At 36.9% G+C, this 24,298-nt stretch overlaps 1 protein-coding gene across 1 annotated transcript in view; it reads right to left on the bottom strand.

The window, feature by feature from the left end:
• VPS13B (vacuolar protein sorting 13 homolog B) overlaps positions 1-24,298 on the bottom strand; it is a 476,457-nt gene that overhangs the window by 350,731 nt on the left and 101,428 nt on the right. Inside the window, exon 17 of the mRNA XM_035546369.2 lies at positions 20,914-21,098. Within this exon, the coding sequence (XP_035402262.1) occupies positions 20,914-21,098 (185 nt within the window). The remainder of the gene's footprint in view (positions 1-20,913; positions 21,099-24,298) is intronic.

Genomic DNA, 24,298 nt, shown 5'->3' with positions numbered 1-24,298 from the left:
GAGAAAAGAAGCTGGTGCATTAAAATAAGAGCTTGAGATTGTTGCAGAGTGTGGCATCAAGACCAGCTTATAAATTCATTTAAACTCTGTGTTGCTATACTTTGGGGCAATGCCTCAAGCTGCCTCTAGTGCTTATGTGGGCACGTTATAAACTGAATAAATGGGTAAGTTGACTGAAAAATAACCCTGAGGAGGAGCAATTTCCAGCTGGTCCCACAAGCTGAACTAACTGCTCACATATCTGCCTGATCATTAGAAGGTGTGGGAAAGCTGCTGTCAGGAGTGGAAGGAAGGTAGGACCACCCCTTTGCACAGTAGTATGATCCTACATCAGCTAAAATAAAAGGAAATCACATGTTTTGTAAGACAGTGCAAATGAGGCTTTAAAATCCTCTTATCCTTATGGAAGTGCTCACAACCAAAAATCTGGCACCAAAACTCTTTAATAGCATATGCAGGAATAAACAGGTGCCAAAGTTTAAAAAAGGCCATCTATGCATTTGAAAGAACTAGATCCAAGTTTTATGTGTTTATTCCTTGAACTCTTAAAGCCTTCCATTAGGGATACAGAGATAAGACCAAAACACAGCTGAAAAATAAGTCTGGCTCAAACACACTTTAGTCATGGGACTGAGGGGGAAAAAGCAAAACTATAAATCCATTATAAGTGAGATATAATTACAGAGAAAGAAAATAAAACACTTCTTTGTTTCTGTGTAGTGTACTTAATATCCTGCCTTGCAAAGATAAATATTATTTGTTTTGAGCTACTGCCTACAGACCTCAGGCATCAGGGCCCAGTTTAAGTGATTCTGAAGAGCAGCTATGAATGCCACCATCACAATAACTTAATAGTTTTAAGTGTTAAAGTCCATTATAGATTTGCCATCAAAATAAAAAAATAAAAAATTAGATCCATGGTCTAAGATACTATAAACATATTACTAAAGGATGTTCTGAATTTAAAGCACTTTGATCCTAACTAAGGATCTGGAATCAGGAAATATGGAGGCACACGTGTACAGGACAAACTCAGGATTTGAAGTTTCCACCTCATATTCTTACAAATAAATTAATTGGGGAAAAAAATATCCAATTGTGTGCCAAAAATTTGGGATATTATTTGATTTTCTATTTTTTCCCCCATAAAAGGAACAATGTGTATTTCTTCCAAAGGGTCCTGGAAGAGTAATTACAAATGACATACGCTCAGAAGCAGCTCAGATGCTTTGGATTCTCAATGGTAGAAACAAAAGAGAAAAGAATGGACTGTCTAACAGAAGAGGAAGAAAAGATGGAAGCTTAAAACAACTTAAGACAAGCTCCTATGGCCTGAGAAAAGACAAGACAGCAAAGATAAAGGAACAGTACAGAAAGTCCCTCTACACAATCAGAAAGAAAGAAAAAAAAAAGAAAACGAGCTAATAGGCTCAGTAACAGAGCTTTGAGTAAAATTATATAAAGAACATTTGAATATATCCTTCATTTTCTCAGAACAAGTCCAAGTATCTCAACCACTGCTGGTAATGTAAATCACTTCATACATACATATATATATGTATATATATATATATATGTTATGAAGATTGTGTTTAAAAACATATTAAATATACTTTTCTGTTTGTTTTTTTATTCCAGAACTTTTCACCATTTCAAAGGTATATACACCTATGTATATATAGCATGTGTGCAAGAGAGACAGCAAGAGGTCATTTCTTCCTATAACATGATCCAGCAGGACTATCTTCAGCACTGAGTAACCAAGCCAGGCACCTGTCCTTATGGTGAATATTACATGAGATAACAAAAAGTGCAATACTTATCACCTACTGTAAATACTGATTTCCTATTAAGAGCCACTACATTGTCAAAAGTTATTACTAATTTTCTTAGAGATTCATTGGGTACTAAGAAGGAAAATCCCAATAAGAAATAAGGGAGAGCAGTTCTTTGTACAAGGTAATCTGAGTTTGCATAAAAATGGTAACTATACAACATACATTCACTGTATATCATTTTAGACTATAAGACACTAAGACAAAAATATTTCCTTCACATAAACAGTTCTTACACAACCTATTATTTAAGAACTAGAAGTTAAACCAAAAGTCTACCCAGACCCACCAGACTCACCTGGAGCCAGTGCTGGATTCCTAGGGAACGGAACACAATGGGGAAAGTCTGCATGACATTTCCTAGACTATGCTCCAACTGTCAAGAACATGACTCCTGAACCAGAAGGGGTGTCTTCGGTTTAAAAATTTTTCCATCATTTTCTTTTTCTTTTCCATACTTATCCAGTTGTTATTTTTTAAATGTAAATTTACAGCAACCACGGTATCTTGTAAAAGGAAGTTTTACCGTGTGACTACTTCCCATGTGGAAATGACTCCTTTCGCTTGGCATCTTTTGGAACCTGGTATCTACTACGTTTGTCTGATGATACCTAACTCAAGAAGTAACTGCTTCCTCCAGTATAAGTCACAACATTTTCGAAGCTTCTACACTTCTAAGGGTTGACTGGCCTAAACGCTACCATTCTTACTATTGGAAATGTGTCCTTTCTTTTAAATATATCAACTTCCAAAGATTTACTTGGAGGTTTTTAATCAAAGAATAAGGATATCAATATGAACAAATTCTTTGCTACCAAATTATTATTCCTTTCAAAGTTCATAGGTGACAAAATCAGAATGATTTTTCAAATCTCAGAGGACAAAGAGATATAATCTTTCCTTATCTCAAAGGCCCCTTTCTCCAATTCTCATATGAGCTTTACACATCTTTTCTGTGTCCTCTCTACTTTTCAGTTTTCTTTTTAAGCTACAGTAAAAAAAAGATACATCATCTTCAGCCTCATAGAGAGCATATATAAAACTTATGTTTGCATATTCGTATTTTTACTCACCGGTCTGTTATATCACACAATTGTCATTAGCACCTATTGACATATCATCATATAGGAAGTTCCTGTTGCATTGTGGGCCCCTATGATCCCTGCACGTGTTCAGTATCCGTGCATTTGAAGAGTGAAATACTCTTAGGATAAGTTTGGTCTACATTTCTTTTTCAAACGTACGTAACCCTGGATTTTATTTCAATGAACCCCAATAACCATGTAAGTCAATCATGTTGTGCAACTGCCATATTACTATCATTTGACATTCCTCCTAGATCTTAAATTATATATTTTGCAATGCATAATGGTGAGTTTTTTTCCACCAGTTCTGAGAAAATATTTTACCTCTGAAATGATGAAAAGTTCCAGAATAACAAAAACAGAAAAGTACATTTAATATGTTTTTAAATACAATCTTCATAACATTATACAAATGTCACTAAGCCGTACAGATGCATAGGCAATCTTGATTCAGGTAAATTACATATTAGCATGAACAATCATTAAAAGTGCATAAGGAGTAAGAAGCCTATTTAATGAAAAAACATAGAAATGTTTCCATATGTTTTATGAAGTATTCTTTACCCTTTAAATGAGCACATTCAGATTTAGTCGCTGGCTTTGTTTCAGAGAAACCCCATCTGTACGCTACATCGCTTACAGGCACATCTCAGTCATGCAATAGCTATGTCACAGCTCATATATCAAATAAAAATCACATTCAAGGCCACACAACCTTATATACCCAAAGTCTTCCATTCTATTTAAAGTAATCCTAAGAGAGCTCTTATTGCACCTCACTGCTGATGTCACATGACTTTTGTTGGGAAACAGAGTCCTACAACTTAAATATCAAACAGCTCTTAACACAGATGAGAATGATCTAAAGGACAACTCTATTGTACTTATATATTATGGAAGTTGCCTTTTTTTCTTTAAAACAAAGAAACAGGTGTGGAGCTAAGTATAAAAATAGTAGCATTGCACGCTACATTGCACTGTGGAAAGCAGGATGAAACACAGGCAACTCACAGTAGGCTTAAGGAATTCATCCAATGAATTTAGATTCCAAGGCTAACCAAGAGGATTGCTCACAGTAAGGACAGAAAGCAAGAAAGAAGTTACTTACCTTTCTGACATCAAAGAGTTCAGTGCCAGCACAATCTCAAGTTCAAACCCAACAGCTAGGATAACTGATGAATCCAAAGGCTTTATTACGTGTCAGTACACAAACCCATTAACGTTTATAATAAGGAAACAGTATGAACAGCCATGTTATAAATCTTTGAAATCATATAAATCCAAGCTGCGTCCTTCACAGAACACCTTGAGCACAGAGAATGCTGCTGAAACATTTCTCTCTTCCCTTATTTCCCCCTTTATTATCAGCAAGTTTCCTTTGTCAAAAGAGAAATTATACAAAACAAAACAAAAAAATATAGGGTAATCAGCTAAATGCAAACACCTAACAATGAAAAATGGCCATCTCCAATTACAAAGGGACAGTCACTCTTGCCAATGTCTAAAATTAAAAAATATTCCTCATGTACTTTCAATACAGATGATTATTAAATAGTTGTTGCTTCCTAACAAGGTAAAGAATGTTTCCAGAAGTATATGAAATAGCTGAGTGACTACAAAGCAGACTGTTTGTTGCTTTAGCTCTTTTTTATTAAAAATACAAATAAAAATTACCCTGATGAATGAAATGACAATCATCAGGAAATTATATTACACTTACCCAACTTAAAACAGTCAGTTTCATGGGATTTATTCTAACAAAATTTAATTGTTTGTATTTAAAACAATTAGTAAAGCAAAAGGAAGATGAGCCACCTTTTGTAACGCGTTACAGTAAACATGCTTTGTAAACTTTTCTTACGATGTGATATTGTAAACCCAGATTATTGTAATACTGAAGAACCATTTCATTTTCCAAAAACCTCTACAAGGTAATTAACGAATAAAATTTATTAGGTTAATATGCAACAGAAGCCTCATATTAAGAGAGCACATACACAGTAAGATACCAATCAAATACAAAACAATAGCAAAATATACAACTTCAACTAGCACCAAAAGCTAACATGAGTCAACTGTGTTAAATAGACTCAGCCTGACCAAGAGGACAGCTCAGAAATCAGCTGGCTCCAGTTAGAGATGTGGGTGAAATAACATTTCAAACAGAAAATAAGTCGCGAGGCATCAAGTAACACAAAATGAAAAAGAAAAGAAGGAAGCCCTGTGATCATTCAGCCTCAATTCTTATAAAATACAGGCCATGGAATCACCCTTCTGTATTTAACCAGCAGCATGCATCTATCAGAACCACTGCTACTGGCACCACCAACAAAAATGCAGTCTCAGTAAGTTGTTTCAGTCATTAACAGTTGCATAAAAAAGCATCTTTTAACTGGAATTTGTTTTGGCTACTGGCACTTGTTACACCTTAATTTTCTAGACATGTTTCATTTCTGTATACATGGTGCAGTTGCCTCAAATACCACTAGATCTGCCTCCCACAAAACATCTCTTCCAGTCTTGCAAACAATTCTGTTAAGAGTTTCATTCTCCGCTCCAAATTCCACGAGCCTTAAGATCAGTGGCTTTCTGAAATTCAAAATAACGACTGGAATTGCATTTGGAAGTCAAGCTGTTCTTTGAGGCTTTTGGGGGCACAAGGCAATGTACAGCGTTAATGTGACACAGGACAATCATGGAGCCTGTTCTCTCTATTAAGCTATTTTGGTTTACATGCCTAAACTGAGTGAAAGCAAAGACAAAAAAGACAAAGAATGAAAAGATACTCCCCACCTGAATGCAAAGATTTAGCCAAAAGGGTACATATATATTTAATAAAGAGAAAAGAAAAAGTGAATGACTGAAATAAGGTATTATCTTTTGTTTAAATAATAGTTTTAATGATCTGTGAAAAAATGAAAGCATTATGATGCTAGCAACTTTCTGAGTTACCCCCGTAAGCTCTCTCCTAACAGCAGTCTTGGAAGCTTCCCTAAGGGTATGTCGGCTCTTAACTGTGATTTAAGTGCAACTGCGTTAAGAAGTTTTCTAATGAACTAAAATAAAAAGCTCTCTATTGCCTCAATGAAATAGAACACGATTCCAAAGCACAGAAGAAAATGTAAATGTTTTTTGATAGGAAAAAAATGGAATATCTTTTTCCTTTAGACTACAAAATGCTAAAAAGATTTCTACAGATCATGATGATTAACAATGTATTAATGATGAAAAAGTTTCAAAGCAACTGTAAAACAAAATTAGAGCTGGTTAACAGAAATTTAGACTGTAGTTTGTGTCCCTATTTTACTTACTGTATCTACTCATCATTTTTCACTACCATTTTGAGCAGCAATTTCAATTCACACTGCAGGAAAGAAAAGGATTCTTAGCTCTAAGTGGCACAGGAGTCCACCACAGACTGTAGTTCTGCTCACTGATACAGAGAACATCCACATATCAGAGCTCCCCTCCTTTTTTATTCTCCGTATTTCATGCTATTAGACCATAACATTGGATCTTCTCTTTGCATCATCAGGCTCTTTTCAATATCCTACCACCTAAAACAATTATTTTTTTGCCATTCTTTATAAAGTTTTCAAACTGACTTCTGCAATATTTCTGTGACCTGTCGTAAGCTTATACTTTCAAAAATGAAATATGGACTGGAATTCGGAAGAGATAATACTCAGGCATATACTCAGGCTGGCATATTAAAGCTTCATGCTTCCCAGGCCTTGAGCATAGAAAACTTTTAAAGTACTATAAATGCATAGGAACCGAACATGATCAGGATAAGTTCAGTTATATTCAAACAAGTAAGAGCAAAACACTGAAATACCAGACTGTAAAGGAAATTAGAGTGTGACACATGCATATAGAGAAATTCTTATTCTAAACACAGAAAAGTCTTATTTTGTTACTGCAGCTAAGAATTCCAAGGGAAAATTAAAGACAATCCCTCAAAAAATACTAATTAAGATGCAGATAACACACGCTACTTTGAAAGACTGAGAACAAAGCCACCTGGTGCAATAAAACATAGTCTCATGTTCACCCTGGCAGTAATTGTATAGTTAGATGGGTTCCAGGAAAGCTTGGGCAGTATCATACAAACCTAAATGACAATCTTTATAACTCAGATCAGCTTCTGAATGTAACAGGAAGGGAAACACACTAATCCAGGTCTCTAGAAATGTGTCTGGTTTATTTGTATATGTGCTTCAAGGTATTCTGTTATAGAACTTGCAGCTTCTTTTTCTGCAGCCCAGTTTCCTCATCAAATGCTACCATAGAAAATGCAGCATGTGACTGAATGCTTGATAAGAGAATATTAGAAAAGATGCTTTTCACTGAATGCTTAGAACTGTATTTCTTTATTTAATCTCACAACCATGGCTGTGGACTTTTAGTGCTTACTACGACACCCTAAAAACTGATCACTCGCTCTTTTCTGTTAATCGTTTTCCCCTCGAGTTTTTAAGTCAGAACAGCTCTCTGCTGACATCATTAGAAATTCTGAAAGTTTATAGTCAAACTCAGACAAATCATAAAAATGAAGGTGGCAAAAGAATTGGGAGGGCATAAGATGGGAAGCACTACTCCCTTTTTCAGCTAGGTTTTACTGTTTTTGAAGTCTTTGTGCAAATTTACACAAAGCAAATTTTATGAATTAAAGAGGTAGTTGTTCTTAATGCTGAATATGGTAGAGGTACTGTCTTGGTGATAAGCACAAATCTGCTGGCAAGCTGTGTTTCATTGATAACATATGGGATACTGCAACATATGAATGGATAGCAGCACAAAAGTGATCCCACTGGGAAAGTAGCCTTGACAAGAAATACACATCAAAGCAAGTTTTATAAAAAGCTCTCTTGAAAGACAGAAGATCAAGTGCTTAGCACTTTGGTGATCACAGCCACCTAATCTAAGCCCAATGGACGGAATACAGAGTTAACTGATGAAACCAGGAGCTGTGAGAGCTATAGCAAGATGCAATCATACGAGCTTTCAACAGCACTGCAAATGCTGTTATGTCAGTGCCTCAAAGCTGGACTTTAAAGCTTAGTCAGTCTAAAACGAGTAGACATAAATATCTATGGATTCGTAATGTCTCTGAAGTGACCTGGTTTGCTGGCCTTACACAGTATATTTTTAGATGCAATTTCCTAAGACTACACCCAGAATAGTACAGTTCACCCTTTCTGAACTATATCTTAGTTACAACACAATTTCACAGTGTTTGTAAAGCTGTTGAATACATGCAGAAATGATGTTCTTTAGAAACTAAGTGGGACCCTAAAACAATCTGAAAAAAAGAAGTACAATAGATACAGAACAGGTGTTTTACCTGGTATACCCCCCCACACCCCTCGCTCTAAACTTGCCAGACATTTACTGCCAACAATTTACTACGCACACAGGAATGACAATAGGACAAAACTACTTACAACAGCAAACACTCACTGTCAAGTACTCACACAAAAATTTAAGCATGTTTAAGCACAAAAGAGTACAACTGGTTCCTGATTCCTTGGTTTGTAACAAAGCGTAACAAAGACCTCCTTTCACTTTGGCAGAAGATTTTCTTCCTCTTTCTGGTGAGCAGGACTGCCACTTATTTCCACTCAACTGGGAGAAAATGGGCTCATTACTGATAGCATATCACAAGAGACTCATGTGATGTCCAAAGGTGCCTGAAAAACACCTATTTTATTCCTAACTCCAGTCATCCTTTTGAATTTTGAAATCTGCTCTCCTGCCAAGCCAAGACCTGAATCAGGCTCTTCTAACTTGACTCCTCCTTTCTTTAACACCTGTTGCAGACGGATGGATAACCAACTCTTGTAATGGTGGTAACAGACCTAAAGGTACTCAGAAAAGAGTGTAATTCTGTATCACACAATTTAATCGGGGTCTGAATTTGAGATGATTGAGATATATGTAAGGCGAGCAATAGAACATACTATATTCCTTCAATAGTGAAGATACCAGAAAATAGAAATTCAGAAAGCTAAGTGGACACAGCTATCAAAGAGTGGGGAGCATGTTTTCTGCTATCTAAACTGAAACTAAAAGACAACAGATTGCTTCTGAGTACAATCCACTGACCTCATATTAAATAGGCTGATACAGAGAGAGCAGAGAAGATACTTTTCAGAAAAATTTTCTTTGAGAAGACAGTAAAAGATGGATGAAAATGGAAAACTCAAAGATTCCTTGACTTCCAAAAATAGTAAGTTGGCAGAGCTCTTTAACTCAGCAGAGAAACTCTTCTTCATCAGCCTGTAGTAAAGCATGTGATTAGTTTAACTATTATTACTTTTCTTAAGAATTTTTTCTCCAATAATTCAGGGTTGACCTGTGTGGTGCCAGGAGTTGGACTCAATGATCCTTGTGGGTCCCTTCCAACTCGGGATATTCTATGATTCTATCATTACTAATAAGCATATGTAGTTTAAGGTAGCTTGACTACATCACAAACCTGAGATTATATCCAGGAGAATGAAAAATGCTAAATAAAGCAGTTGGCATAAAAAAAATCGCTGTATCTAGCTGTGGTACGTCATGAAAGCCAGGTAAAAGTCAGAGATTTAACATAAGAAGGAAACTCAAAGCATCTGCCGAGGTGCAAGGTTATATCACTAGCTTCTGTAATATTGAAATTCTTGCATCTTCCTCAGAAAACAGGCAGAGGAAGACTATAAATGTACCTCTAAAGGTGAGCATTCATATGAAAAAAGAACTAAAAGCAGTTTCTTAATATGAAGAAATGAAGCTTTTCATCCTGCAATAACAGGTTAACAAAAACATGTCAATGTCTTAAATTAAAGAATTCAAAATTTGCATCAGTCTAGAGTTAAAGCATTTCTACAAGGCAACCTGACAGTTGCATTTCTTAATTTCTGTATTTTGTTCATACTTAATTCCCTATGCTCTGCAATAGCTGAGAATTAAAAAAAAAAAAAGTTACAAAACCTCCTAGTTCAGGAAGCAGCATCTTTAAGAAGGAAAACATCTGAAGCTCACATGCAGGAGAGTTTTTATCCACACACACCCCCCACCCCCCACATAACCAAGTGATCAGATCCTCTACCAAAATGGCTCAATTTTCAAACTGACCCTCTCACATAAAAACACAAGTCAAACTTGCTCTAGTATAACACTTTATGCTGGTAACTGCTCTATTTTTCAGGGTGGCTCTTTGAGCTTGACTCCTCTCATCACACCTACTGTCACTAGTGCTAGAGCACCAACTTGTTTACTTCTTGCTTGGAGTACTACTTGGACATGGTCTTGGACTAGATGATCTCTGAAGGTCCCTTCCAACTGAACTATTCTAAGAGTCTTACATAAGCCCTTTTCTAGGACCAGAATTGGAAATAGGTGTGAAAAGAGTATAAGGGGCAGAAGAAGAATCTATTAATTAATTTGCTTCCCTTTTTAATATAGATCCTTAATTCTGCCTGTTCCATCGCTGTATACAGTTCTGCACCATTTCATCCCACCTTCCTCTTTCCCAGACAGAACTAGGGATTTTAAAAGACCACTGTTTAAAATAGGACTGTCATAGACACAACATTGTCTTTAGGTCAATTAAAATACATTTACAATGGACTGAACTTTTCAATACAATTTATATTATTTTTGGACATAAGACGGTGTTTTTCAATTTAACTTTTCAACAGTAAATAATAAATTAAATTTGCTAGGACACAATTAAAGATCAAATGCAACTATAAACAAGCTTGCTGTTATTAATCAGACAAGAAGTAACCAAAAGGAGAAAGGAAAAAGATCAGACCAGAGATGTCCAATAAAGAAGAAAAGGCTAGAATATTCCTGGGATCAGGCATAAAAACAGTAGAAGAAGGAAAACATCAAAAATGAGATGCAGCAACAAAGTGAGGGTGTAAAGACAGGAGAAAGAAGTACAAGAAGGTGTAATATCTGGATTTACTTATCATGTTACCTCCAAAACAAAGAAAACAAAGCCAAAAGATGTCGTTTGAAAAAAATATGAAAAAAATAAAACACACATTTGTTTGATCTGTATCCATACCAGCCTTATGAAGCAATCTCAACAGAAAAACTATGGCCAGGCTGGGGACCGTACTTATTTAGATGATCTCCAACTAAAACAAAGGTGTTTCTGGAAACAGCTCTGATTACCTTCTTTGAGTCAACTTCAGCCTTGGTTCCAAAGTATGTTTTGGAGGATGGTAAGCAGATGTAGGGGCTCTTATTTTGCATAAGACAAAGCTCCAAAAACTCAGGAGCTGTGCTCATACATAGAACTCTCATACTTCCTCAGAATCCGTGCTTTTAATTATAATATCACGTACACTGTCATATGTATCTTTATTAACGAAGCATAGCAACACTGTAAAGCAAGGAATATTTTCCAACAATAGTAGAACACTTCAAAGTGTGATCAAAGCAGTTACATCTGCTGTGCCATATTCAATGATGCTATCATGCTTCACTTCAGATTTTCATTTCACGAAAAAGAAGGGACATTCACTTGATGCTGTTAAATAACACTGTAATAGAACACCTCCCTTTCTTTATTCTTCAGTACTTCTCCTCCAAATACAAAATTAAAACTAAAAAATGTTAAATTTAAGATTTCTTGCTTACGATAATTTTCTGAGAATCTAATGTTTCCCTAACTTTATCTGCCTTACTATTTTTTTCATAGAACGGCTCGGGTTGGAAGGGACCTTAAGGATCATCTAGTTCCAGCCCCCTGCCATGGGCAGGGACACCTCCCCCCCGACAAGGTTGCCCAAGGCCCCATCCAGCCTGGCCTTGAGCACCTCCAGGGATGGGGCATCCACAGCTTCTCTGGGCAGCCTGTGCCAGTGCCTCACCGCCCTCTGAGTGAAGAATTTCCTCAGAATGTCTAGTCTAAACCTATCCTCTTTTCATTTAAGACCACTGTCCTTTTTAAAAGAACCTGATTTAATATAATAATAGATCATCTGAGGCTTCAGACGAGCCGTTGGTATTGCAGCATGTCATAGGGTGGTATCTTAATATGGTGAGATGAGTGCCACTGGTATCTTTGTCTGCCACAAGAGAAAAAATGCCCCCACAAACATGGAAGCCACATAACATTAAGAGTTATTTTCAATGTTAATCCGCTAGAGTGCATTAAATAAAAGTAATTTTAGAGCATATTAATATTTTAGAAATTATTAACATTGTAGGCACTGTTACAGCAAGTTTTAAGTCCAATATTTGGAATCTGTCACATGATTTCAACTGCGTGTGACTTTTATTTGATAAAGATACACGTTATACACAGCTTTAGCTTAGCTTTCAGTATTACATGGTTGCAAACAGCAAGCATGCTTCTACCATATTTATACGTTCAAAGATGCCTACTCTTAAACCTATGTATTTTGGATTATTGTTTGTTTGGTTTTATTTTTTCTAAGGAAATGATTACTTCTACAGCAAACATTTTTGTTACAAGCCTCACAGGAACTTTTTCAGTTCTGTACTTACTTTATTTTCATTCACCTTCCATAATAATCTATTCCATTCATTATCCTTGCTCATATTTTTCCATCAACAAAATCAAAACTCCAATTAGATGATACTTTCCTACTATGAAATTTCCCATTATGAATAACAAGGAGGAATATATACTATTACAAGCTGTTCTAAGTTCTTGTAAAGCTATACAAGGATCACAAAGCGTTTCTATTAAATTTAATTCCATAACAGCAAAACAAGAAACAAAAAACCAACATGTTGTTACTCAAACAAAAGTACTGTCTTGCTCAACATTACAACCTGAATAAACCATTTCACTTGGACTGAAATGCCTAACAGAAGAAGTGACCAAACTACCTTTTTTCTCATTACTTTTCTTCATAAACCTTAAGATGTCGGCTTTTACTCTTCAAGAAAAGATCTTCAGCCAGAACGTAACTTCTGCAAGTGACAATCTACATGGAAAAACACAACGGGAACATCTTCTCCTGGATTTACAGTGATTTGGAGAAGCGAGAAAGGCTTAGATACCTAATTTAGTCACATATTTTTGTGCTCTTTTTTAACACGTACACCATTGGCTCCTGCAGCTGACAAAAGCACAGAAGATACACACTCATTTTCAACTATGTCCACATAGGAATTTTTTCAATAGTGACTACTGAAGCCCCGGAAGTGATACTTACGATCAAAACCTCATACCAGGCAGTTTTAGCAGCCCACAACAGCTTCGTTTAGTGTTTAAGCTGAAAGGAGATCACATGAAACCATAAAGTGAAAAGATGAGACTATTAGTAGACATAAATTATTAATTCTTTGTGTTGCATCACCTGTACACATCTTCATTTCCCTCTCAGAACATTTCACTATATAAACTGACCTGAAATCCTGCAAAGTAGGATTCTTTAATCGAAAGTGGAAAAGGGAAGATGACGACTTCTGAAATTTCCAGAACTGTCAAATTACCACAGAGTGATGGCTTGAGATGGAAGTATTCAATATTGTACACTAAAAGACTTACTAATCAAGATGAGAGTGTGACTTGACTTTGTGTGTATTGATAGCACTGAAGCTCAGGTTAAATCTAATCAGTGTGAGAACTAGAACAGGAAACAATAGAAAGGAATGACAGCACTTTAGATATATGCACGTGAAGATCCACTAAAGCTGTAAACACTTGTATTTTTTGGTTTGCTTACTTGAACAACTTTGCCTTCCTCCAGAAAGAAAAGAAAAAAACAACAAGGTTTGCTACCAAGCCATAAACAAAATGGTGTACGTTCCATTCTCAGATTACACTGGGATTTTGTACCACTTCAACAAAGAACTCCCATTTAGCATCACTATAATTGTTGAAATGGCAGTAATAAATAGAGACAAGAAAAGCCCATTTATTTTTTCTACATGAGTAAGATACTAGGAGCACCACCACTGCATTTTAGCAGTGGCTTAGGACATCAGTTACGGTTTTCCTTCAACATTGAAAAGGTGAAAAGCAACAATAATACATTTGACAGACAAAGTGGGAGATTTTAGTCATTGCTGCTCCAAGTTACTTTCCAATAGTCCCATGGACATGTTTAATATCAACTGAAGAAAAGAATTAGGTATTTGTTACAAAATACTAGTTCTGTAGAAAAATTTGTCTCTCCATCCCAAGTGACCCTTTATCAACATTTCTTCACCTGCAGGATGAAATGTTTTTTATTTTCTGGTTATGAACAATCACTGATCATTCACTGAAGTAACTGACACTGCTACCAATATAGCCAGATCTGAAGATTCAACTAAAAATTAGCCAATATGCTATCGCTGTGTTACTAAAAAGTATATTACTATAATTTCTTCATCAGTCCACTTAGAAAACAACTTCCTGAGGTCCCTTCTAATCTGAATTTTCTGATGACTGTATTTTTTTTATTTTTTTTTTCCAGGGACAAAGAAGTTTCCTTTTGCTCTTCAGAGAAGCAGTGTTCATCATTACAACTTGCCGCACGAGTAGGGACAATTCTTCTGTTACAGAACCTCTACATGCACCTTCTTCATAAAACACAGGCAGCAAAAAATACCACCATGGCATTCTTATTCGTGCTTCATACTTATAGTAGCAGTCACTGGTGGCTTCCTGGCTGACACTAAATTTGACACCAACTTCTCTGGATACTCCCCCCCTAAAAAACAATCTTTCCTCCTGTCAACTCTGAAGCTTTTGTGTGTCTGCTTCGAGCTCTTCTCACGAATTTTCCACTTCCTACTATGCAGCAGATTCAGGAGCTGTTACATTATTCCCATCCTTCTTGTAATGCTTTGTATTCCAGTATCTTAGCCTCAGCACGCTCAATTGCTCTTAGAACAGAAGCCACCTCACCCTCCCTGTAGTTTTTCACCTGACGTAGTACATGGCAGCTAGAACAAGGCAAAAAGGCAGCCTACCTCCCTGCTGTCCAAACACACCTTTCTTAATAGAACATGAAATAACATAAAACTAACAGCTGAGCAAACAAAACAGGTGCCCTCTGTTACTGCTTCAATTGCTATTTGTGCAAATAAACTACAGACTCCAGAGGAAGGGCACTATTTATAGCTCTAGGCTTAGGTGTCTTGTTTTTGGTAGCCCACCAACATACCCAACAAGAGTTTGCTGTTAATTTCAACAAACGTACATGCTGAACAGAGTTCTGCAATTTTGAAACATAATTCAACCAAAAAACCTTATATATGCTTATGTATATGTATAGATTTCATGTATGTATGTGTGTATTCTTTTCACACTCTATTGATTTTTGTTTCCTTGGCTGTGCTATCGACACTATATGTTCACTTTCACCAAAATAGACATTTTAAAAGTCTCTAATGGATTTTTACATACATCCGATTCTTTAGTACGACATTACAGATTTGAGTTAAGCTTTTATGAATGTCTTGACTAAGCATATCACCATTCTTTCATCAGAATACCATGATTTTTCCATTTCAAAGCTTATTTGTGTACATAAATCACAGCAGAAAAGATCAAAAGGTAATTATAATTAGAGGTTTACATGTTTACTTCATACGTTGGTTCCTCATTTCAGGCCACTACAGAATCATTGCTTCAAGGAGGGAATTTATTAAGAAGATACTTAACAAGCTAAACACCACTGATTACACCTAAAAGTGATAGAATGTCCCACCTACTCCAGTGTAGTTGTACTACAGTTCAGTGTAAGTCACTTCAGACTTAGGAATATCACCGAAAATGTCTGTAATAAGATGAGAGAAAAGATTACAGAAAACTACATCACATTCAACTATTAAAGATAAAGAATTGTGCTGAAATTGGTTACCCACACCCTACACAGATCTGAAATTAGAGCTGATAATCTACCACGCTTTCACAGAAATGTACAGTGTATGAAACTACTTCTATTTACACGCTGCAGGTAGATGACTGAGTGAAGAATAAGGACACATGTGGGTACAATCACCATGCAAGACAGTAAACTGTTTATACCGTGCACATTTCGTACAGCTGTGTCCTGCCGCTCCCAAGTAATTACTTAAGAGAATGCACCCTTACACTTTGATTTTAACCAGAAAGGTTAAGTCATAGTCCTCAAAATGAATGCCAAAACTGGCCACATTGTTTGGAACAAACACAGATTAAATGCCAATATTTTGCAAGGAAGCAATTAGAGCTTAACAACTTACATTACCACTAAACGTAGAAATTCTAGGCTTTTGCTGGGTTTTGTGTTTTGGGGTTTGGTGGCAGGGGAGAGGGGTAAGAGGAAAAAAGTAGTTTTAAAACCAGGGGTATTAGAAAAGCAAGTCACTTATTTCAGTCTTTTTCCTAAGTGGTTAAAAGAACTATGCAGCAGCTCCACAACCCTTTTTTATATGTACACCTGGGAAGAATACTGAATCCTGTTACTTTCCTCAGTGTTACCCTGATGTGGTTTAGACCAGATGTTTAAATGTTACAGTATGTACATTTTCTTCTCTTCTTCCAAGGCAAAAGCAAAATAAGAGGAATATTTGACTTCACTCCACAAGAGACCTATTTAATAGTTTGGCGGTTATGTAAGTAAAGGTAGCTTGGCTAAGTCAATGTTGACGACATACAGAACGACATGATCCTAATGAGTTGGAAAATATTGGCTCTCATGAGATTCAACCAGATGCTACCGCGCTGAGAAAGCTACTGTATTATTGAATTTCATTTTTATGAGGTAAAATTTATTATTCAACCATTAAGGTATCCCACATGAAATCTTGCATAAAATAGTTTTACAGTTACTTTCTGGAAAGTAGATTTTATTTTAACTTTAAGACATCATTTACATGAGGGATTCAAATACCTATTTGATCACCTTCAATAGAGAAATGTAAGGTCTGCAAGCAATTTTCCTAAAAATACCAGATTAATGGAACCGAACTGTCAACAAAATAATGAACTACCTGAACAGGACAAGGAAAAAGTGGTAGCAAGTTCCAGTTTTCCAGAGTAAACTAAAGCCATGTGTGACTGTGTATATGTTTTCTTGGCAGGCTGAAATGCTTAGAAACTGAGTGCTTCAGGTACCTACTAAGAAATAATGAGAAAATACACAATAAAATTACTCCATAGGATTATTTATGCTCAACTTCTAAAAGATATTGTAAAAGTATTTTTCCAAAATTTCAGTATATTGTATAATTGTTTTTGTTAAAAATAATAACAATTGCAAAAGAATGTTATTAGGATCATCAATACATCTACTCATAAAAATGTAGAAAGCACGATGTTATTTCTGCTTCATGTTTCTTTCCACATGTACATGTACAGGAGTTGAAATGCAAAAGTGGAATGTTTCTCAAGTATGTGCAAGCATAAGACCTAACATACTATTTAACTAACATATCAATACACTATTGTGCTTATATACATCAAGGGTTATCAAAATAACTTAGGGAAACAAAAAATAAATACATCTCTAAAGAGCTATGTCTGGGCTGAAGACAAAAATCCATTAAATAGTTACCAATACCTACAGATTTCAAGTCATTTGTAATCAAAAATCTGTTTTTTGCCGAATTAGTTGCAAGGTAAGTAAGGCACAACATTTAAACAAAGAGCAGCATTACAATATTTTTTAATGTAAAAACCACATCCCCTTCTTGAAATACTCCTATTTATCTGTTCTCCACACATTCTGAGCTCAGTCAGGCAATGACAGTACAGCGTGCATCTTTTTATTGGTAGTTTTAACATAACATACGTTACTAACGTGTGGTCAATACAAATTTTTAGTAGCACAGACACCTCATTCTTAAATTCTGTAAGAAGCCAAAACACAATTTGCTTTTGAGATTTCAAAACTTATTTTTTCAGCCACCTTTCCTTTGGATGAGAAAAAAAACCTCTCAGACTATCTGATGGAGGCAGCAAGTCTGCTAACCAACAACTGCAAAATACTTCAGGAAAATGTCTTTCTAGCCAAAAGGTTTTGGAGAACAGAGGGAGATTGAAAGGTGGGGGAGATAAGACTGTTAATCTTCGAGATGTTTTCTCCTCCTAGCATTTCTTGAATCTACTCATAATAAGAATTTGTACAAGAAACACCTTGAGAGTTTGTTCTGAACCACTACATCACCTTTGGCCTAAACTAGTTTGAAGGAAGTTTTGGAGTAGAAAATATTTCTGAAGTAACCTCGGACTGAATCCCAGACACTAGCTATAACTTCTGCTCCTATGTTTCTGGGAATACACAGTGCAGAGCTCCCTTTTGAAACCAGCTCTGGGGCCCCAAGCACAACAAGGACATGGCCCTACTAGAATAAATCCAGAGGAGGGCCACAAAGATGATCAGAGGGCTGGAACACCTCTCCTATAGACAGAATCACAGAATCACAGAATCGTCTAGGTTGGAAGAGACCTCCAAGATCATCTAGTCCAACCTCTAGACTGAGGGAGTTGGGGTTGTTAGGCCTGGAGAAGACAGGGCTCTGGGGAGACCTCACTACAGCCTTCTGGTACCTAAATGGGGCCTACAGGAAAGCTAAGGAGGGACTCTTTGTCAGGGAGTGGAGTGAGAGGACAAGGGGGAATGGCTTTAAAATAAAAAAGGGTAGGAATTAGGTGATCTTTAAGGTCCCTTCCAATCCAAATCATTCTATGATATGGTGATAATACTGGTTGAGCCAGGGGACATGGAGGTGGTAGCAGCAACCTCACTTCACTTGGACTGCTGGATCTGGCATCATCCATTTCCCTTTATCAGATCTCTAATTTTTTTTTTCCTGAAAGACAAGCGCTGCAAAAATTCTAAATGTTTTCATACTGGTGTGTATGAAAGTATTAAATCTAGACCATCTTGGTAATAAGCCTAATAAATGTTTGAAACCACTAGTGGTTATACAGCAAACGACAAAGTTGTCAGTTGGATGGGACTTCTATAGGTCACCTAGTCCAAGCAATCAACAACACGAGATCATCACTAACACCTAATTAGGTATGCTATGTCTTTGTCTAGCTAAGCCTTGAAAACTTGCCAAGGTAGGGATTCCTTAACCCTGCTGCGCAATCTTTTCAATGCTATTCAGATCTTGCAAGTCATAATTTGTGGTCTTTGTTACATGATCCAGCACTGCCAAAAAGAACGCGGTTCCATTATCTTTGAAACCATCCTCCAAACATTTGTATGCTGCTGTTAAATTGTGCCTTTGTCTCCTTTCCAGCAGGCTAACCAGACCTAGTTCTCTCAACTACCTCCAATAGAAACATGCTTTATGTCCCTGACCCCTTATGTATCACCAGCCATCCACTAGACCCCCTCCAATTTCTGTACAACCCAGCTCGAACTGGAAGGTGCCACACTAGGTGTTGCATTGCAGGTGCAGCCCCATCACAAAAGGAGACCTAAGTAATCCTTGAGATGGATTTCACATGACTGTAAATTAAGCAAACATAAAACTCACCTCAGAAAGGAGGATGCAGGGAAATAAAAATCAGACAGCTTATTTAACCTCAATTTCAGATCAGAAAAGTGGGAAAATACCAAATCACAAAAGGTTACAGAAGTTAGTATGCATATAAAAATGAGAAGAGGAACCGTGATGAGTAACTGGATACTGCAGAAAGACTGAGCGCCCAGCCAAAGGCAGTAACTACAATACGAATAGGGAATAGGAAAAATGTTCAGAATTCATCAACTGTTGTCATATATTGGAGAAACTAATTCTTATCTGGGAATTTCCTCACAATTCTGAGAGTCTCCATTCTATTCAGCCCCGAATAAACATTGAATTCAATGCCAATTAATGCCTACCTGCAGCTTCTAAATGAGCCACTGTCCTGGAAGGTCAGACAGACAAATTCAGAAAGATTTGTCTAGAATGAAAGGCTTGGCATGTTTTTACTGCTTTCACTGGTTTACACCCTTTCCCGCCCCCCCAACAGAGATTCATAATATCATACTGATAGTGATATCTAAATACAAGAGCCTTGCCCAGTTTCAAAAGACGAAAACCTTTATTAGCATTTTCCTGGTTCTTTTCTTAAATCCTTTACTGATAGTGCTAGTAAATCTTGGATTAAATCCTGAAAATAATTTAAATTAATACTCCATGCTAATGAAATAGCTTTGTATACTGAACACGGAAACCAAGAAAAGCAAATTGGGTTTGTTTCCTAACTTTAGGCAAAATAAACACATTCATTCGGGGAAACAAGTGAGAAGAAGGAAGATGAATATGCCAGCACTCAATACACTGAGCAAGTACTCATCCATACTACAGTGACCACAGTCATAAAAATATTGGACGTAGTCAATTGAAGAAGTCTTAACTTATTTATGAGCTAGCTAATCAACATCAAGATTCAGAAAAGTAAAGCATTCAGATCATGTACGTTGGTGACAACCTCTGCATTTTATCAATATTCTGGCTAAATTCATCCTTAATTTCTTCCTAAAATTCCTGGATGTTTTGCTAAAGCATGACAGGTAGCCAACTTCATTATTTACATCATCACATCTGAGACCTGCTATCTTCAGCAGTTTCACAACAGAAACACTTATTTATGAAACTAGATGAGAAACATATGCAGCCCTTTAAAAAAAAAACAACCTCTGTATGCCACTGATTAATAAAGCCCTTAATAATCCGGTATTTTTTATTTCATCCAACAGCTTCACCTCTGAATGATCTTAAGTTACAACATGACACCATATAAGGTAGCAAGGGTGGATGTTTCAGATGAGCGAAGTATGGAAAAATTATCCTGTATGGGAAAATTAAATGCATCCAGAATTGGTGCCAAGGAGTGAAGCTTGGTGGCTTAGCTTACATCCTGGTTTCTAAGCATAAGCTATAAATACCCATATACACACAAAAAACATTTTGTCTGTTAACTACTCTAAGTAAAAACCTGGATTTAAAGGATATAGCTGTATGCGCATTCACTAGCAGCACACTGTAGCATAATAAGGGTATTAATCTAACATACTTAACCAAAAACATCACAAATTTACCTGAATACTGGAAAACCTCATTCAGTAAAACTTCGTTTATCGCCACAGAACTGCCACTTCCAATAGGATGACACCAGCTCTGGTAAATAGTTTGGAGCAGAAGGGTTTGAGCTCTAGTTGCTTGAACTGTCAAATTCGGAAGCTCAAATATGCATTCTGTTAGTGGGACGTGAGCGCGCTTGTTCCTGTTTAAAAATATTGAGATAAAAAGAAAAATCATTACTTTGGTGCATAAGAATAATAATTCAAAAACTGAGTCACAGAATAGCAGACTGCAAGCATTTAGCCTGTAAGGACAGAGCTGTGTGCAGTTAAAATTTCTTCTCATAAGAGCTGATTCTACTTATATTGAAATTCACCGTATATAGGAATTGTTACATTCTTTAACTTTACATCTTCCTGTAAGACAAGAAGGAGTATCAGATATTTTTAACTAATTTTCTCTTGGTTTTAACGTATATAAACAAAAGCAAGTCACTCAAATAAAAGTGACACATAAAACTGTGCAACTACTAAAATCAGAGAATAGGTTAATTTTTTTTCCTGAAAACATTTTAAAGCTTACTGTGAATCAGTAAACAAAATGAAATGTATCTAGTGATCCAAACACCCAAATAGGCAATATCCATACAACTAAATACAACTCACAAAAAAAAAAAAAAAAGAGTTCTGTACTTATCCTCGTATTCCATATTTGGCTGACAGATTTGGCTCAATAAGAGATTCCAAATAGGTACTAATATTTTTCAATGCTTTATAATCTGGTGAACAGTTGGGGATATTGGGATGACAGGGCAAGATAAAGGGCATTCTGTTTGGACAAATTCTTCTGCATATAGCCCAGTACCAACAAGAGGGCTCTACAACAATTATCAAAAAGTCACTAAATTGCTTTCTCTTCCTAATATATATACTATATATTATACTAGCAGTGTACTATTACCTAAAATTAAGCAATAGATTGACTTGCTACATTCAACAGAAACCACAACAGCTTTTCATTTCCACTCTGGAGCCTTTTCCTGCAGCATAGTTACAACATTATCATCTTTGACCTAATCACCTCCTGCTCCATCACTGAGATGTACTCTTTGTGTTTCAGCACAATTTTCTCCAATGACCCCAGAATATAATCCCCTGCACACAGATTAGCTTGTCTATATAGCTGCATTATAGGACAGTCCCTTTAAATACTCTGGGTGTACTTTTCAGAACCCTTCATAGTGTATTAGATTTAATTTAAGGTACTGGAGCATCTCTTATATGAGGAAAGGCTGAGAGAGCTGGGATTGCTCAGCCTGGAGAAGAGGAGACCCAGGGGGATCTCATCACTCTCTGTAAATCCCTGAGGGGAGGGTGCAGGGAGGACAGAGCCAGGCTGTGTGCAGTGGGGCCCAGTGCCAGGACAGGAGGCCCTGGGCACAAACTGGCCCCCAGGAGGCTCCCCCTGAGCACCAGGAGCACTTCTGTGCTGTGCGGGTGACGGAGCCCTGGCACAGGCTGCCCAGAGGCTGTGGGGTCTCCTCCTTGGAGCCCTTCAGAAGCCGCCTGGACGTGGTGCTGGGCACCCTGCTCTGGGTGTCCCTGCTTGGGCACGGGTGGCACCAGGTGGCTCCAGAGGGCCCTGCCAGCCTCAGCCATCTTGTGATTCTGTGTATATCTCCACCTTCAATAAAGTCATTTAGACACTAAATGTTGGAAGCTGGAAAGATCTGCTAGGAGAATAATGATGTTGTGACTGTTCTCTCTTTATATTTTTTCCAATTAGCTTTAATATTTCTTATGAATTCACATTTGCTATCCGATTCTTTTTAACCCTCCAAGATGTTCTCAATGCATCACATGAATATGTATTTTAAGTATTTAAAAGGACCACACATATAAATCACCCGGATGTTAACTTGCAAGCCAAGGGCATTCACATAAAATACTACAGTTCATAAGAAATTGAGGAGTGGCAGGGAGAATAGGGAGACTGAATTCTGGAGAATCTCCTCTGTTACAAGATTTTAGTTACAAGACTAATGCCACATGAAAATTAACAATATTAGGTTAATGGTCCATTAAGAATCAGAATCTTAAAGCTGCTGAAATTACTCACACAAGCCTTTAGCTCAGGAAAAAAAAGGAAGAAATCTTTTACCAAAATCATCAAGGGAGGAGCTGAAAATGTAAAGACATTCCCTTGCAGACCTTGGATGCTTGGAAGTTGTTTTTTTTTTTTAATATCAGCAGAATCAAAGCCTTCCCTGGAACTGTCACAGAAGTCACAATACATTGCATCTGCTACCTGGCTCCATGGGAAAATTATTCCAACCATGTGGCCTAACACAGATAAGTGAGATCATACTATTAAGTGGAGACTCTGTATGAAGCTCCATGAATACAGAGGCAGACCAGGGGAAATGTGGTTCTTGATGTTCAAGCTCTAAAATCTCTAGCAGAATGAAGTGCCAAAAAGTTTAGTCAATAAAGAGATTTCCTTGCACATTCTGCCTCTGATCAGGAGAGTAACCCTTCTCCAAGAAGGCTGTGAAGGAAAAAACACACCACCACTTCTCCGGTTCATCACCATCATCATCTAGATGAAGAAGCAGAATAGCAGAGTATCTTCCTTGCTAACACTTCTAGCCCATAAGCTAGAGATAACTGCATGATGAATGAAAAATGGCTTGGAAACAACCATTCTGAACATCAGAAGGCTTGTATCAACTACCCTGTTGACACAGTGGTAGAGTCACAGGTAATGTCATCACTCTAAATCTGGACTTGCACAAACAAGCATTCACCTTAAGTCACAGGCAGATCTCCTCCCTTGATTCCTTTTGAACACCAGCAAACAGCCAACTGAAAATCTTTTTATCTCAAACAAGAGGAATTAATCTCAAACTTGACACACCTACAGTATAAATAAACATCCATCTAAGATGGCTGTCTAGACTTAAGGTAAAAGGAAAGAAAACCCAAGAAAGCATTTACAGGCAATACAGATCTAATTATTCTAGACCTGAGGATTATATGAACTGCTCTCTACTGGTCACTAGATCCCCCTTTGAAGGGAGTGGGAAGAAAATGATAATTATCTCAGCTGTGTATGTCTACAGCACAGATCAAAGTTTGATAGATGAAGCCCATCTGCAACAGCTAATTCCATTGTGCCATGCTAAAAATAAAGGAATAAATGAAAAGCTGATTCGTATGACAGAAGACACCCATGAAAGATTGTCAGAGAATGGATGTAACTACAGAAAGAAGACAAAAAAATTGCATTTTGTAGCCTTCTGTAAAAGTAATCGCTATTTGTTAGACCAAGGTTATTCAGCCGTATAAAGTTTGGAATCAGGATAGCTGGTCTCAAAAACATGGAGAGGAAGGGGAAGAAAAA

The sequence above is a fragment of the Cygnus atratus genome, chromosome 2, assembly GCF_013377495.2.
Source record: "Cygnus atratus isolate AKBS03 ecotype Queensland, Australia chromosome 2, CAtr_DNAZoo_HiC_assembly, whole genome shotgun sequence".
Lineage (NCBI taxonomy): Eukaryota > Metazoa > Chordata > Aves > Anseriformes > Anatidae > Cygnus > Cygnus atratus.
Note: the sequence above shows the minus strand (reverse complement) of the source record. Positions and strands in the feature narration are given on the sequence as shown.